Source organism: Strix aluco, chromosome 4 (assembly GCF_031877795.1).
Source record: "Strix aluco isolate bStrAlu1 chromosome 4, bStrAlu1.hap1, whole genome shotgun sequence".
In the NCBI taxonomy this organism is placed as follows: Eukaryota; Metazoa; Chordata; class Aves; order Strigiformes; family Strigidae; genus Strix; species Strix aluco.
In genome coordinates, this window is record NC_133934.1 from 123,227,643 (window position 1) to 123,242,412 (window position 14,770).

At 36.9% G+C, this 14,770-nt stretch overlaps 1 protein-coding gene across 2 annotated transcripts in view; it reads left to right on the forward strand.

Annotated features, from left to right (window-relative positions):
- Window positions 1-14,311, forward strand: part of HIF1A (hypoxia inducible factor 1 subunit alpha) — a 34,501-nt gene extending 20,190 nt beyond the window's left edge. For both annotated transcript variants that reach the window (XM_074820933.1, XM_074820934.1), the window contains exons 6-15: window positions 532-734; window positions 2,125-2,231; window positions 2,412-2,559; window positions 3,462-3,682; window positions 3,868-4,148; window positions 4,674-4,796; window positions 5,015-5,409; window positions 6,254-6,362; window positions 9,118-9,244; window positions 9,412-14,311. In XM_074820933.1, the coding sequence (XP_074677034.1) occupies window positions 532-734; window positions 2,125-2,231; window positions 2,412-2,559; window positions 3,462-3,682; window positions 3,868-4,148; window positions 4,674-4,796; window positions 5,015-5,409; window positions 6,254-6,362; window positions 9,118-9,244; window positions 9,412-9,563 (1,866 nt within the window). In that variant the 3' untranslated portion in view covers window positions 9,564-14,311. The remainder of the gene's footprint in view (window positions 1-531; window positions 735-2,124; window positions 2,232-2,411; window positions 2,560-3,461; window positions 3,683-3,867; window positions 4,149-4,673; window positions 4,797-5,014; window positions 5,410-6,253; window positions 6,363-9,117; window positions 9,245-9,411) is intronic.
- The last annotated feature ends 459 nt before the right edge of the window (window positions 14,312-14,770 follow it).

A 14,770-nucleotide genomic window follows, 5' to 3' on the forward strand; every position in this document is an offset into this window, starting at 1 on the left:
AGTTATTCTGGATCAAACAACTTTTTTCTTCTTTGCTGCTGTCTGTAAACAATTTCTACTTAAGAATGGTTAAAAAAAAACCCAAACCACAAAATGCAAAACTTCTTGAAGAATGTATTTGATCTCTAACATCACTTCTGCAGAAGATCTAAAATGGACATTGCTACTATTACCATAACTTTCAAATTTAAATAGTAAGATACCTTTTGCCGAGGGAATTGCTTACCAGTGTCGTTATTAATGTAACTTTCAAAGAACAGTTCACAGAAATGCAGAAATGTCTAACATTGCTTCAGCCAGTGCCCAAGAAGAAAGAGTTGGTAGCCTGTGTGTTCGTCACAGTCTGTGTAGTGTGAGGAGGAGAACTGCTGCTCTCCTTTAGCCCTCTGAAAGCACTGCTGCCTTTCTGTTGCTATTATAATGAGGGGTGGGGAGCGGAAGGACTTTGCTCCGGGTGTGCTAATGGAAGCACGATTGTGTTGTCTGACAGACAAGAACCTGGTCTCTTTTTAAAATACAACTTTCCCATAGGTACTCCACTGCACTGGACACATTCGTGTATATGACACGTGTGGTAATCAAACTCACTGTGGCTACAAAAAGCCTCCCATGACGTGTCTGGTGTTGATCTGTGAACCTATTCCTCATCCATCAAACATTGAGGTCCCTTTGGACAGTAAAACGTTCCTCAGTCGTCACAGTCTTGATATGAAATTTTCCTATTGTGATGAAAGGTAATATATATTTTGTACTTCAAAAAAATTCATTTGAAGGATTTGCAGGGTTGGTACATGTTTGCTAATGTGGGCCTTATACATTTACATAGTCTTACTTAACTTGATTCATCTGCACAGAGAATCATCGGTGGGATACTTTGGCTTTTATTGATTGACCAGGATGTCTTATTTTAAAAGTCAGATTTTTAAATCTGAGGGTGCAGGGTTATTGCTTTAGAATAAATCTTTTGCCTGCAGTTACCTGCCTGGTCAAACTGATCTTTAGTGTAGTGGCAGTGATTAAATGGAAATGAGAAGATTCTTCTGGACACTGAAAAAACAGAAAGGATTTAGGTTTGTCAAAGATGGTGGTGCGTTTTGGCGACCAAAAAGAACGTGTGTGTAATACTTGTCAGATGCATTTTATTGCTACCACTTCCCTCCCTCTCCATTCCTCAGGAGATCAGTTTCTGCTCTGTCCAGTCCAAAAAAACCCCAAAAGTTCAGCTGTACTTTTAATGCAATACATCTGCTATTGAAAATAAGATTTTTGTGAGCTGGTACAAATCATGGATGTAGGCAAATACATAAGACTGCTTTTACTATACTTTGTAAACTTAGCTTGACAAATATGAAAAACCAGAAGCGGAGGAAATCACTAGCCTGAGTTTTTTTTGTTGTTTGGGGTTTTTTGTGTTTTTAATTGCATATTATTTGTTACTGTTTCCTTTTTTTTTGTAACAAAAACGAACTTCTAATTAGTTGCTGCAGCTACATGCAAAGAGATGTTAGTGCAGGTTATTTTCTGTCCTCTGCAGTAACTACCTTTCTAGGACTGATGGTGTCCCACGAAAGGTACTTATTTGGTAATTTTCTGCATGGAGAATAGGGCAAAATAAATGCGTTCCCTTGGTTAGCACTGCCCTCTAGGGGCTGAGGAAAATACTGTTTTCTGGAAAAATTGGCAGTGGTTGAGTGGGAAGAATAAATCTGATTCCTACTTTCTCTTAGTTGCAGGTTTAAAACTGTTGAAGCATGTCTTTGTTATTTTATTAAATTCTCATATTTGTGTAAGATGGATGTGCTAGTCCATAAGTAGCTGGTCTACCTTTAAGCAAAAAAAAAGTCTAGAAAGCGGGGATTTACTTAATCCTGTCCACCACAGGACGTGATTTGTAAATATGCAGTGAGAATTAAAACCTTATGTCTGCTGAAATTTCTTTAAAAAAAGAAGTATAAAAAATAGCAATTTATTTCAGAATGAAAACTCCCAGTAAACCAAAATTGCTGCTAGTGTGTATGGAAGTGACTCGTAGGATTTTTCTAGATGTGCAAGCATCTGAATGCTTTAGTATTTGTGCTAGCCCATGTCTGCTTTTACTTAGCAATTTTTTCACTTGTCTTAAAGAATTACAGAGTTGATGGGGTATGAGCCAGAGGAACTCCTGGGTCGCTCAATCTATGAGTACTATCATGCGCTGGATTCTGATCATCTGACCAAAACACACCACGACAGTAAGTGAAAAGGATTTAAAGCCCTCCAACTACAAGAGATGAGATACAGCACCAGGGAAAAGCTACAGAAGAACGAGGGCTTTCTTTTAATTGCAGATATGAATCTGCAGTGAATACTTATCTTAAACGGTTTCTGTTTTTTCTGCCTGTAATTAAACCTGGTGTCCTTTCTGCTTTTAGTGTTCACAAAAGGGCAGGTGACAACAGGACAGTACAGAATGCTTGCTAAACAAGGTGGCTATGTCTGGGTTGAAACTCAAGCAACTGTTATATACAACACTAAGAATTCTCAGCCACAGTGCATAGTGTGTGTAAACTATGTGTTGAGGTAAGTTGAGCGGACGTCGCTGTTCTTTGTCATCGTTTTTGTTGAAGACAAAGTCAGATTCTGATGGCACCACATCTTTTTTTCCAGCTTGCTGAGAATGTGATCCCCTGTTGAATATGTTGTGATGTTACTATTTCCTACCAATGAAATTTTGCTTAGAATACTGCCAGTCCTAGGATTATGAGTTGTATTTGAAAACAAAACACTTTTTTGATCTAGTGATGCAGTAGGAAGATCTCTGCAGACAAAAGTGTAGGGCCAGCCTCTTCTGTACTATCACAATGGAAGCATTTGAGAATTTATGTGCATTCTAGACAACTCTTTCATCTTTGTCTGCACTCTGAAGTAGTTAATTTCACTAATAACTATTAGTCATGGAGTCAGAGCAGCAGTAATGGTGTCGTCTTAATCCCGTTTATCTTTTTATTCCTTAGAATTCCTTTTTTAATTGAAAGCTTCAGCTGAAGGCAGACTTGTTGACTTTTGTGCAATTGTATAATAGTCCTAAATTATTTTTTCAAAACTTTAGTGAATGTTCCAGTATCAATCTATCAACATATTGTGCATTCATTTAAAACAAAGAAGAGTGTTTTAGGAAATACTGAACTTTATTTTTTTATCTTGCTTTCTCAATGCTTTCAGAAAAGCATGTTTGCTTTAGTTACCTTTTTTGATGGCACCACAATTAGTGCTTGCTTTGCCTATTACATCTGAGGAAAGAATGAGTAAGAAAAATGCAATTCTTAAAGCTCCTACCCTCATAACTCTGCGGTGTGGTGTTTTGGGGGAGGTTGTTTGGGATTTTTTGTGTGGTTGGGTTGTTTTTTTTAAGCTTACGAAACTGTTAAGCCTGAATTTATTCCTTTTAGCTGTTCTTTAACAGTCATCTTCCTCTCTGACAGTGGAATTGTTCAGAAGGACTTGATTTTTTCCCTTGGACAAACTGAGTGTATGCTGAAACCAGTGGAGTCTCCTGATATGAAAATGACCAAAATATTTAGCAAAGATGACCTGGATGATACCAACAGCCTATTTGAGAAACTTAAACAGGAACCAGATGCTTTAACTGTGCTGGCCCCAGCTGCTGGAGACACAATTATCTCTCTAGATTTCAGCAGTAATGGTGGGTGTGCGTTTAAATTGGAGAGCATGCTAATTAGTAAAGTTAGTATTTTACAGTAAATTTTGAAAAATCATCTCCCAGTATCACTTGCCTAGTGGTATTTCAGCTGCTGTTTAAATTTAATGAGGTCCGTAGACACGCACAGTATTGTTACTTAGGTTGATGGTTTCTTTTAATTTTTATAGAGTCTGATGAACAACAATGTGATGAAGTTCCTTTGTATAACGATGTAATGCTCCCCTCATCCAGTGAGAAATTGCAGAATATAAATATGGCAATGTCCCCACTACCTGCCTCTGAAACTACGAAGCCACTTCGTAGCAATGCTGATCCTGCACTCAATAGAGAAGTTGTATCAAAGCTGGAGCCAAACACAGAGCCACTCGAGCTTTCTTTTACCATGCCTCAGGTGCAAGAGCAACCGACCAGCCCTTCTGATGCAAGTACCAGCCAAAGTTCGCCTGAGGTTAGTTACGTAATTTGGATGTGCTGCATTAAAATGTGTGTGCTGTTGGGGTTTGTGGAGCAAATCTGGTTAAGGATGCAGCCAAGGCAGGAATTGAAAATTATTTCGATGTTGTGACCTAAGCTCATGCCATGATCTGAGGAAAAAGATACATTTTCACACTGAAAATTATCTTTTCATTAAAGTGAGTTTTGCAAATGCATGGAATACTACCCGATAGAAATAAGAAGAGCTTGGGATTGGTTTCTCTAGAAAAGAATGGTTGAGACAACTTCTCTAAACAGCAAATTAGTTCCAATAAATTACTGTAGAGGCTACTTCCAGGTTCCAACTAACTGTGTGCTTCCCAAGCGGGGTAAATTTGAATGTATACCGATAAATGTGTTTTCCTTTCCCATTTTAATTTTGTGCAACTATAGCTTGGAATTAGTTTTTACATTAGAACATTTTTCAGAGAATCTGTAGATACAATGCAAAATGATGTAATGACAGAAACTTAAAACTGCGCTCAAAATGTTTTCACAGCCCAGTAGTCCCAATGACTACTGCTTTGATGTGGATAATGATATGGCTAATGAATTCAAACTGGAATTAGTGGAGAAACTCTTTGCAATAGATACAGAAGCAAAAAATCCATTCTCTACTCAGGTAATGTACATAACTTAAAATTCTGTATCATCTTAGTGCTTATTCTCAATGTGCTTGTCTGTCTTTAGAATGTCTTCAGGAACTTCCTTCCTCTTCTATGTAATATTTTCATTAAATTGAAAAAAAATATTGTAAGGATTTGATAAAAAGAATAGCCTTAATGAAGCCGTAGCTGAGATGTTCTTACATATTTAACTCTTGCCTCTTGTCTTTTCCAGGAAACTGATTTAGATTTGGAGATGTTGGCTCCTTACATCCCAATGGATGATGACTTCCAGTTGCGATCCTTTGATCAGCTATCTCCGCTGGAAAGCAGTTCTTCTGGCTCTCAAAATGCAGCCACCATTACCATATTTCAGCAGACTCAGACACCATCAAGTACTGCTGATGAAATAAAACCAGTGACGGAACGTGTGGATGATGTGAAGACGCTAATTGTTCCTTCATCTCCTGTTCACATAATGAATGAAACGAGTAGTGCCCCAGCATCACCTTACGGTGGGAACAGGAGTAGAACTGCGTCTCCAATCAGAGCAGGAAAAGGAACGTTGGATCAGACGGAAAAATCTTGTCCAGGAGCACCCAGTTTGCTAACAGTCACTCTGAATAAAAGGTATTTTTAAAAGCGAAGCTTAAGCTCTAGTATCTGTTCAAGAAATTAGATATAATACACTTTTAAGTACTGCCAACTGTTGTATGTTGCCTTTGGCCTTCTACTTCAAAGTAGAAACTGGTACATTTAAATTTGGACATTTCGAACAAGTTTGCTTTTTTTATAGTAAGCTTTCCTAAAATTAATTTTGCAGTAGCTTTTACATAAACATCTTGCATCAGAGGCAGCTACTACATGCAAGTTATGTTCATAATTTTGTTCTGCTCTTGTATCTGACATGCAGCCTTTTTAAAAGAATGCAGTAGGCAATTTACAAGTAGTTATACCCACACAGTATTTCTGGTGCTTTTCTTGTCCACTTCATTATGAGGTAAGAGGTGACTACAGTCTGTGTGCTACATATATTGCTTTTAAAATGAGCTGTCTTTCATAATGATGGATTGTGGCATATGTAACAGATATTTATCATGATGGAAAACTACAAAATCAAACATCAGACTTTTGATACATAGAAGATTTATCCGCACATAGAAATATTCAGAATAGACTTTTCCTTACCCTTCCCTCCCTTCTTTCTGTTGAAAGTGAATTGCTGAACTTTTATGCTTTTTTTTCTGCAAAGACTTTAAAATTTTTATTATAACTCATTCTGAGCTTCACAGCAAGATTAAAAGCTAACATTTGCTATGCTCATAGACAATGATTGTTGAAATGAGTCAATTATGAAAGAAAAGTAGTATAGTTCATAAATTCAGTTCTGTGATATTGTATATAAGTGTCCACAAAAGAAGAATGGCTTGAGGATAGTAGAAACGTCTTAACAGCCTGAATCAATTTTTCTTAGATCTACTGCAATGGATGAAGAACTAAATCCAAAGATGCTAGCTTTGCATAATGCTCAGAGAAAACGAAAAATGGAACATGATGGTTCACTTTTTCAGGCAGTTGGAATTGTGAGTTTTGTTTTACCGTTTTCAAATATTCACTTTTAACCTTGCAATTTCTGAAATGAGGCATCAGTGCAGACTCCTGAGTTTAGCTGTTGGTATGCAGTGGAATCTTGGGATCAGAGATAATTGTTCGATTGTGAAATTCCCACATATATGCAGATCAGTTCTTTTACTGTCGCCTGTTTCAAAAGTGCCCTGTGTACCCAAGCACATTTCTTGATTAGGTAGAAGATACTCTTTTGTGAACATATATGTTCTTCAGTAGAATATGCACAAATCTAAGACATCACATTTAAATTTATAATTGCCATATTTCTTTCACTTTTGATTTCAGACTCAGTTTTCATGTTTGTCAATACTGGAGATAGTGTTCTTATGCTTCTTTCTATGCTTTCATTTTTCCATTGAGTCCAAGATTCTTATATTTGATCAGATAACAAAACAGTCTAAACCATCAGAGAATAAAATTCATATAACCTCACAAATGTGTATTACTTCCACTTTCATTTCATGCACACACTCTCTAGTATTAGTGTGTGTGATTGAGTAGCTCATCGTCATCTGTCCTAGCTATTCAAAAGAAACTCTTTAGGTATTCTTAAATTTATGTCACTTAGTTGGGGGCTATCCAGATTGTTATTTTCTACAAGGGTATTTTGGCTCCATAATCTTTGTCTCTTACTGTCAGTTCTTAGTATTTTGAAATCTTGAGCTTTGCCATTACGTACTGTTCTCTCTTTTCTTGCCTTCATTGCAAATTCCCACTTCTCTTAAGTTTTCCACAGTTAGGTCCTCTACTGCAGTGTAGCCTTTAAGATTCTTTGTTTTTCTAGTGGTCCATCTCCTAGGTGTAGTCATCCATCGTGTCTTACAGTGCAGGATTATTTTTCTTCTGAACTATGAATTATTCCTGTATTTGCATTCTGATTTGGGCATGAGACAAATCACTGTATACAGTCTTTATCATTGCTCTCCTCTAGAAGAGCTGAGAAAGCTTTTATATGTCCCACTTTTTTCTATGAGGCAAACTTTTTTAATAAAAAAGAAATCATGTATGTTTTCATTTGCTAAATGCTTTGCACTTTCATGCATGTGTTTCTGTTGCTTCCAGTAGTCACAGCTCTGCAAGAAATTTTATTGCCTTCCATGCCTTTCTCATGCGATGGTGCTACAGCTGTCTCATATTGCTGCTGATAAAATATTCAAAATAGCATGGGATGTCATTAAATACACAGAACATAAGCAGTTCTGTATTTAACTGCTGTAATAGTGTTCAGGCTTCTATGCTTAGTGCCTTTTTAATGCTTATAGGTTCAAACTTCATCCTTTGCTAGACCTTTTTTTGGTATCTGACGAAAGCGTTATAAATATTTGATGGTTTCTGCAGTCAGAAGCTGAATTTTCAATGTAGCTGGGTCTTATGGATGTTATTTCAAGCAAGTGCTTTTGTTGTTTACTGCCTTTCTCCACAGTGGATTTCTGAGAGGATGAACTAGGCTTTGCACATGCACAGAAGAAAAATGATGTTAAATCCAGGCTTATAATACGTGGTATTCTGGGATTGTGCAAAAACTTGCCACAGCTGCTTAGCTATAAGGAAGCAGGACTTTGCAAAGAGTGAAAATAAGTGAAGACCAAAGTAAAATATTACTTTAGTTTTCTAGAAGACAAGAGAATTAGACAAGGGCAAGATGTGTTATAGTAAGATTATAAAATAATGACACAAATCATTACATTGAAAAAGATAGGAGCTATATCTCTCTTATTATGAAGGTCTGTATTGCATTCACAGAAAAAAAAAAAACAACCACCCAAACAAAAACCAAAACAAAACCCAAAAAAAACAGCAACAATGTAGGTGACTGATCTTACTATGAAATGCAGCTTCTGAGTTGTTTAACTATAACTTCTATTATACAACTGTCCTTTTGACTTGCATGGATGTTTTATAACCTGAAAACATATGTTCTTTATTAAGTGTTCAGGATAATGGCAGTGTTCTGAAATACCTTTTCCTCTTTTTGCAACAGTCAGTACCACTAACAAGACAAAACTTTGCAGGTTCAACTACTTACGCTAGCAAGCTTGGTACTAAGATGGTGTTTCTTCCTTCCATCCCATCTGTTTCAGTGGCAGCTTCTTCTTACTTATCCTAATTATATGGAGCCCTTAAAAGCTTTCTAATCTCCATATCTTCTATGCTGCTGTCAAAACAATATGCTAAGGAGCCGTATGTGCAATAGAATGGCTTAGGACTGCATTCCCCACAAGACTTGGGTCAGATGGCTTGGTGGCAATAACTGGAGTGCAAGCAGAATTTACATCTTTAAATTTAGATAGAATCAGCCTACCAAGGTTTCTGAATCTCCTGTCTACACTATTAATTCCAGTGTGGAAAACTATTAGAGACTTCAGTGAAAACCTGATGCTTACTCACACAAGAGCAGTGGTAATTAAATGGGTGTGTATATGTACATGCTAATCTTGAGCATGGTAACTGATGATAACCAGGATTTAGTAATTGTTTTCTGGAAGGGAAGTAAGGCCTTAATCTGATACAGTTTTCTTTTAAATAATTTTGAAGACCCCAGTGTACTTGGAAATATTTTTCTCCCCAAGATCTGAATGAAGTTCACTTTAAATTGTAACAATGCCTACATCAGTGATTAGTGACAGGAACTGTTAGCTTGGAAGAGGGATGTGCAGGGCTAGAAGGATACAGTATTCAATAAAGAAGATTTCTTTTCTTTCTTTCTAGGGGTCTTTATTCCAGCAGACAGGTGACCGCGGAGGAAATGCATCACTTGCTTGGAAACGTGTAAAGGGATGCAAAACAAATGGTCATAGTGGAGTGGAGCAAAAGACAATCATTCTACTATCAACTGGTTAGTATCTTCTTTTAATATGTAGAGGGGGGTGGAGAGGGGCTGTGTGAAAGAGAGAATGGAGAGACAAAAACATATCCAAACTTACCTCCTTTATGAACAGTTTTGGAGGAAAGGTTAAGCATGGTGAATAAAGTGCACTTTTTCTCCTTCCCCTCCCTCTTTAGACATAGCAAGTAAACTTCTAGGGCAGTCGATGGATGAAAGCGGACTACCCCAACTCACGAGTTACGATTGCGAAGTAAACGCTCCCATACAAGGCAACAGAAACCTGCTACAGGGGGAAGAATTGCTCAGAGCTCTGGATCAAGTTAACTGAGCTTTCACAATACTTGTTCCTTTTTTGGACACTGGTGAATCATCACCTAAAGCAGTCTATTTATATTTTCTATATCTGATTTTAGAAGCCTGGCTACAGTACTGCACTAATTCAGTTAGTTCAGTTTTGATCCCCTTTCTACTTATTTTGACAGTCTTTTTAATATGTTCTTTATGTAACAATAACTCAAACTACAGTGCATTTTTATAATTCTTTGGTACATACACTTTTAAGTCCATTACATTTAAAACACACTTGCAATAGCAGCTTCGAAATATGCACCTAATTTTAAAAAAAATATTTATTTTTTGGCTGGGGAGTTGGTCACCAAAACTTATCATTAGTAAAATGTCAACACAGGAAAAACTGGCAATACTTCCATCCTGCTTTTCATAGGTAGTTGGAAGACTTGTGCTCTCTTGCTCTTTATGTTCAAATAAGTTTTTTATTTTAATAGTTTTTATAAGAAACAACAATGCTTTGCAGCAGTGCATTGTAGCCACAATCGCACAATATATTTTCTTAAAAAATACCAGCAGTTCCTCATGCAATATATTCTGCATTTATAAAAACTAGTTTTTAAGAAGAATCTTTTGTTCGCTTATGAAATCATGTTTAAACCTGGATTATGTCATTATTTTAGTCACATTGTAATATAAATTGTTCTTAAATGCTGTCTTATGCTTTTGACTTAAATGAGTGTGGTTAGTCAAAGGAAAGGCTTTATCTGGAAAGGGCTAGCAGCATTTTATTTGGATACGTTCTCAATTTAGAGAGAGATTGATGTTCTTAAAGTAGTCACTTTGCCAGCTTAAAAAAAAATTCCCTGCCTGTAGTTGTTGAAGTTAATGCTAATATTGTGTATGATCTTAAATCTAAATGTTCAGCTTACCCTGTGTGGTATAGGTGATATTTCAAGCAGATTGTAAAACATCTTGCATTGTTAGCAAAGTTTTATCTAGTACATCATTGAGTTGCTCAATATTTTGATGTTTTGGTTTTATGCACCTTGTTGCTATTAACATCCATATGTTTTCATGTAGATTTCAGTAACTTGAATATATTTAGAAGCCTTTTTATTTAGAAATATATAGTTGTCACAAACATCTTATTTTCCTATATGTACTGTACAAAACCTTCATTCACTCATTCTTTTGCTCTTTGTGGTTGGATCTAACACTAACTGTATTGTTTTCTTACATCAATAAACTATATGTGGACCAGGCCCCCTTGGGGAGTGTGTTATCTGAGAGAAATGAGATAATTTATATTTTTGTTAGTGGTTATTGTTCATCCGTGTTCCCTTTTTAACTTAGAGTTGATTGGAAATCACTGCTTCCTTATTTTGATTGTAACATCTCCGCGTTAATTATTTGAGCCTATTCAGTACTGAAGTCTCCTAGACAGTGTTGTACTACCGCTCGCCAAAGATGTTAAACTTTTAAATCTGTTATCACACCAGTTAGCAAACTTGAAAGTGGGGAGACAGCATATTTGTGTTACTTTAGAGTGGAAAGATTCTTCCTTTTGAACAGCTTAAAGTCTTGTCTCTGGAAGCTTTATCAAGGTAACACTGGAAAGCAGGAAAAAGTAAAATTCACAGGAGTGATGAATTCAAGATGGATTTTTATCACAAAACTGCATGACTTAAATATGGTAAAGCTTGTTCTATATTCTTGTGCTGTTGACTTGGTAACTTTGACTAGGTGGCTTTTCTCATTTCGCTGTCATAAAACACAGTGCTACTGATACAACCTTGTAATGTGTAAATGAGGTCAAGATATTCTGTGTGTTCTTCAAACTATTTTAAAAAAACTTATCTCGATCTAGGAAATCAAATGTGGAGTGTCACAAGAATTATTTTGGATTTATTTTGGAAACTTCGGTTTCATTAGACTCTTTGAGTCTTTTAAAATCAATATAATGGCACATAAGATTAACATGTTTTCTAAAATTGTTACTGTTTCACTGAAATGAGCACTTTCCAAACTGATACAACTGTATACAACTAAATGGAGACCATTAGCTACCAACTAAAGAATAGATAAGGCACTGGTAGCAGAAGATGGTTGCATCCTTCTTAAAGTTTGAGTAGAAGTTGCACAAAGAGAGGAGAAAGTGTCTAGGTGTGCTAAGCTACTTGAAGCTTTGTGCAGAGAACACTTTGAATATATACACCTGGTACTGAATATTAAAAATTTTTAGTGTGGCTTTTAAGTGTACAAAGCTAATAAGTTCTCTAGATAAAAGCAGCAGAGCTACTGCATGCCTGCTGTATGAGGTCTCCTGGATGGCATTCTTTCCATGGCATCTTTTTCTCTGTCAGCAGTTAAAAGGTTTAATAGTGAAGTTGCTAAAGGCTCAGGTAAAGCACCAGCTGTTAGGGGCACCCCTTATGCTTAGCTCTGCATGGATTGACATGATGCTTCTGTGAGATAGTGAGGAGAGTCTTGCAGACATGTGAAAGGTACAGGTGTGTTCTGCTGTTCTTGCTGGCCTGGTGGGTTATCCCTTTTCATCTCCCAAGAGACACTTTGTACCATCTTGCTTGATGTTGTTCTGCTACTCTCTTGACCTTATTTTGGAGGAGCCTGACCGGTTTGGATCTGTCAGGCCCTCTTCAGTGTACTTTAAGAGGGCAGTAAATTTTCATAGAGAAAAATCCATGTTAAAAAGAGGAGGAAGACTTAAGTGACCCACATGATTTATGGTTATGAACCTGCTGGAATCATCTCTAGTCTTAATGACAGCGGCTGTGAATTTAAATGAGCTATGTTTCATCTAAGAATCTTCCCAACTTTCATGTTCTTTATTGTACATAATAACAAGGCATAGTATTTTGTTCACTGTCCTGGTAAAAGTGACTGAAACAAGCAATTAATGGCATGAACTGCAGTAGCTGTATTGGTTTACTCTAGGGGGAAAAAAAAAAACCAAACCACCAAAAAAACCCCTCAGCAAACCTCCTAGAGATACTGAAGAAAGCATGGAAAAGTAACAGTAGTTGCTCTGGCCTTGTAAAATCTTTGCTAAATGCAGATGTGAGTCTGCAAAATGTAGAAGTATGCCTTTAGCTGCCTTTTTTTGGTTTTACTTTTTTTTTTTTTTTAAGACTCTAGAAATACATAGCCTGATTCTAAATCTACTTTGGAGGACAACCTTCTAGAATACATTACTTTCTAAATGTTTCCTTAGTGATTTTGAATAATTTCTTTGCTGACTGCTACATTTTAAAATGTTGAGGTACTACCCTAGAGCATTTATTCTTCACCAGTAGTAAAGAAGAAACTATAGGTAGATACAGTGTTTCCTTCTGCATAGGAAACATGCTCCACTATGTGGAAATGATAAACTGAGAAGAACAAAGTTAACTTCCAGAAGGTTATTGTCACTACTGCAGTAGTCAAGCCATGCTTTCTTCATGGCATAGCACAATTATGATTTTTTTACATATGGATTCTAATTGATGTGTTTATCAACAGCAGTGATGGTTTTGTTAAAAGGCATTTTTAAACTAGTATTTATGATGACATCATTCATTCCTTTACCTGAAAGTAGTTATATGTAACTACAGCTGTAGCTCCCAAGAAGTCACTGAAGTCTGCTGTCCAGTAACTTGATCTTGGGTGTAACATACTGAGTAAATTAAGGTAGCCTGGAGTCCAAAGTACACCCTTCTAACATACTTTGCTCTCATGTGCTAAGATAGGCTTGGACTATGTTGAGTTTTGTTTGTTTCACCCGAAGGTTTTCAATCTACTACTAAGTTTCCTTTCCTGTGTGTCTGTGTACACACATTAATTATTGAATGAAAGAATCACAGATGAAGGCCAGAAAGAACAATTAAAACTTTGCACGTAACACTGGTAACAATTTAAAGACTTCAGAGCTTATTTTGGATTAATTGATCAGCTCTACTTGCCATGAAATACAGCTGTAGGATCAAAAAAGTCTGATTACAGGTTAAACTACCCCATATTTAATAGTAATTTTTCCTTATTTAAAAAGCTGTTTAATTAAACAGCTAAAGAAGGGGAGCTAAAGGCAGAAAGGTGGGCTGTTTCACTTGTATCTCTTGGCAAACTTTCTCACCTGTTACACTGCTTTCCTTTGACAAATGGTGCTGTGGAAGCTGGGAGTTGAGTACCCTACCACTGTCAACCAGGCTGGACAAGCCCAAGGTCAACCATCTGCTCCCATCCCTGCTCATTAGCTGCTGCCAAACAGAACACGTCTCACTCAAATGTCACTGCACTTACGCACATTATTCAAACTGCGATTATCCAGCATGAAAATAAACATTTCGCAGGCCAGGAGTATTTTTCATTTCATGGACTGTTTTCATAGGAATTCATGTGAGTTGGGTATCCAGCTTTCATTAAAAATACGATTAGCAATTAGGCACTTGACTCCCTCGGAAACTCCATTCTGGAGAACCGTGATTTTTGATTAAATTCTAGAAATGAGTTGTCATTTTCCTTCTGCTTCCCTGTTTACCTTGAGCAAGGCTTGCCAGGTTACCAAAAAGTTAAAGAGTTTGCTACTGGATTTATACAGTATGGTAGATTTTGTGAATAATAGCAGTATTCATTAAGAAGTGGTATATTTTAATGGAATTCTTTTTTGGAACCAAGTACAACGTATTGCAATTGATATTTCTCTTGAAACATTTTGACATACTTGTGACTGTATTTCTTTTTGATTGTGTAACAGTAAAAGATTCAATAAAAGAGAGGGTTTGTTTCTAATTTGTGACATCTGTGATCTTTCTGTTCATCTGTTACCCTTGTTCATAGAATGGAAGGGACCTTAAAGATCATCTAGTTCCAACCCCCCTGCCATGGGTAGGACACCTTCCACTAGACCAGGTTGCTCAAAGCCCCGTCCAACCTGGCCTTGAACACTGCCAGGGAGGAGGCAGCCACAACCAGTGGCCCACCACCCTCACAGTGAAGAAAATGTTCTAAAAGAAGGAGCTGGCTGGTGGCAAAACCACTTTTTACAGTGAACTAAATAACCACTATGCAGCATAACTGAAACACTTTGCATGTTTGAGGTCTGACTTTTGCCTGCTACTGAAGTCAGAAACTTTGACACTAAGCATACATGTGGTCTGTTTTCCAAAAGCCTGTATAAATACCCTTTGCCCTTACAGCTGAATTCCGTTCACCTTAGACACAATGGTTATTCCCCCTGAATTAAGTAGA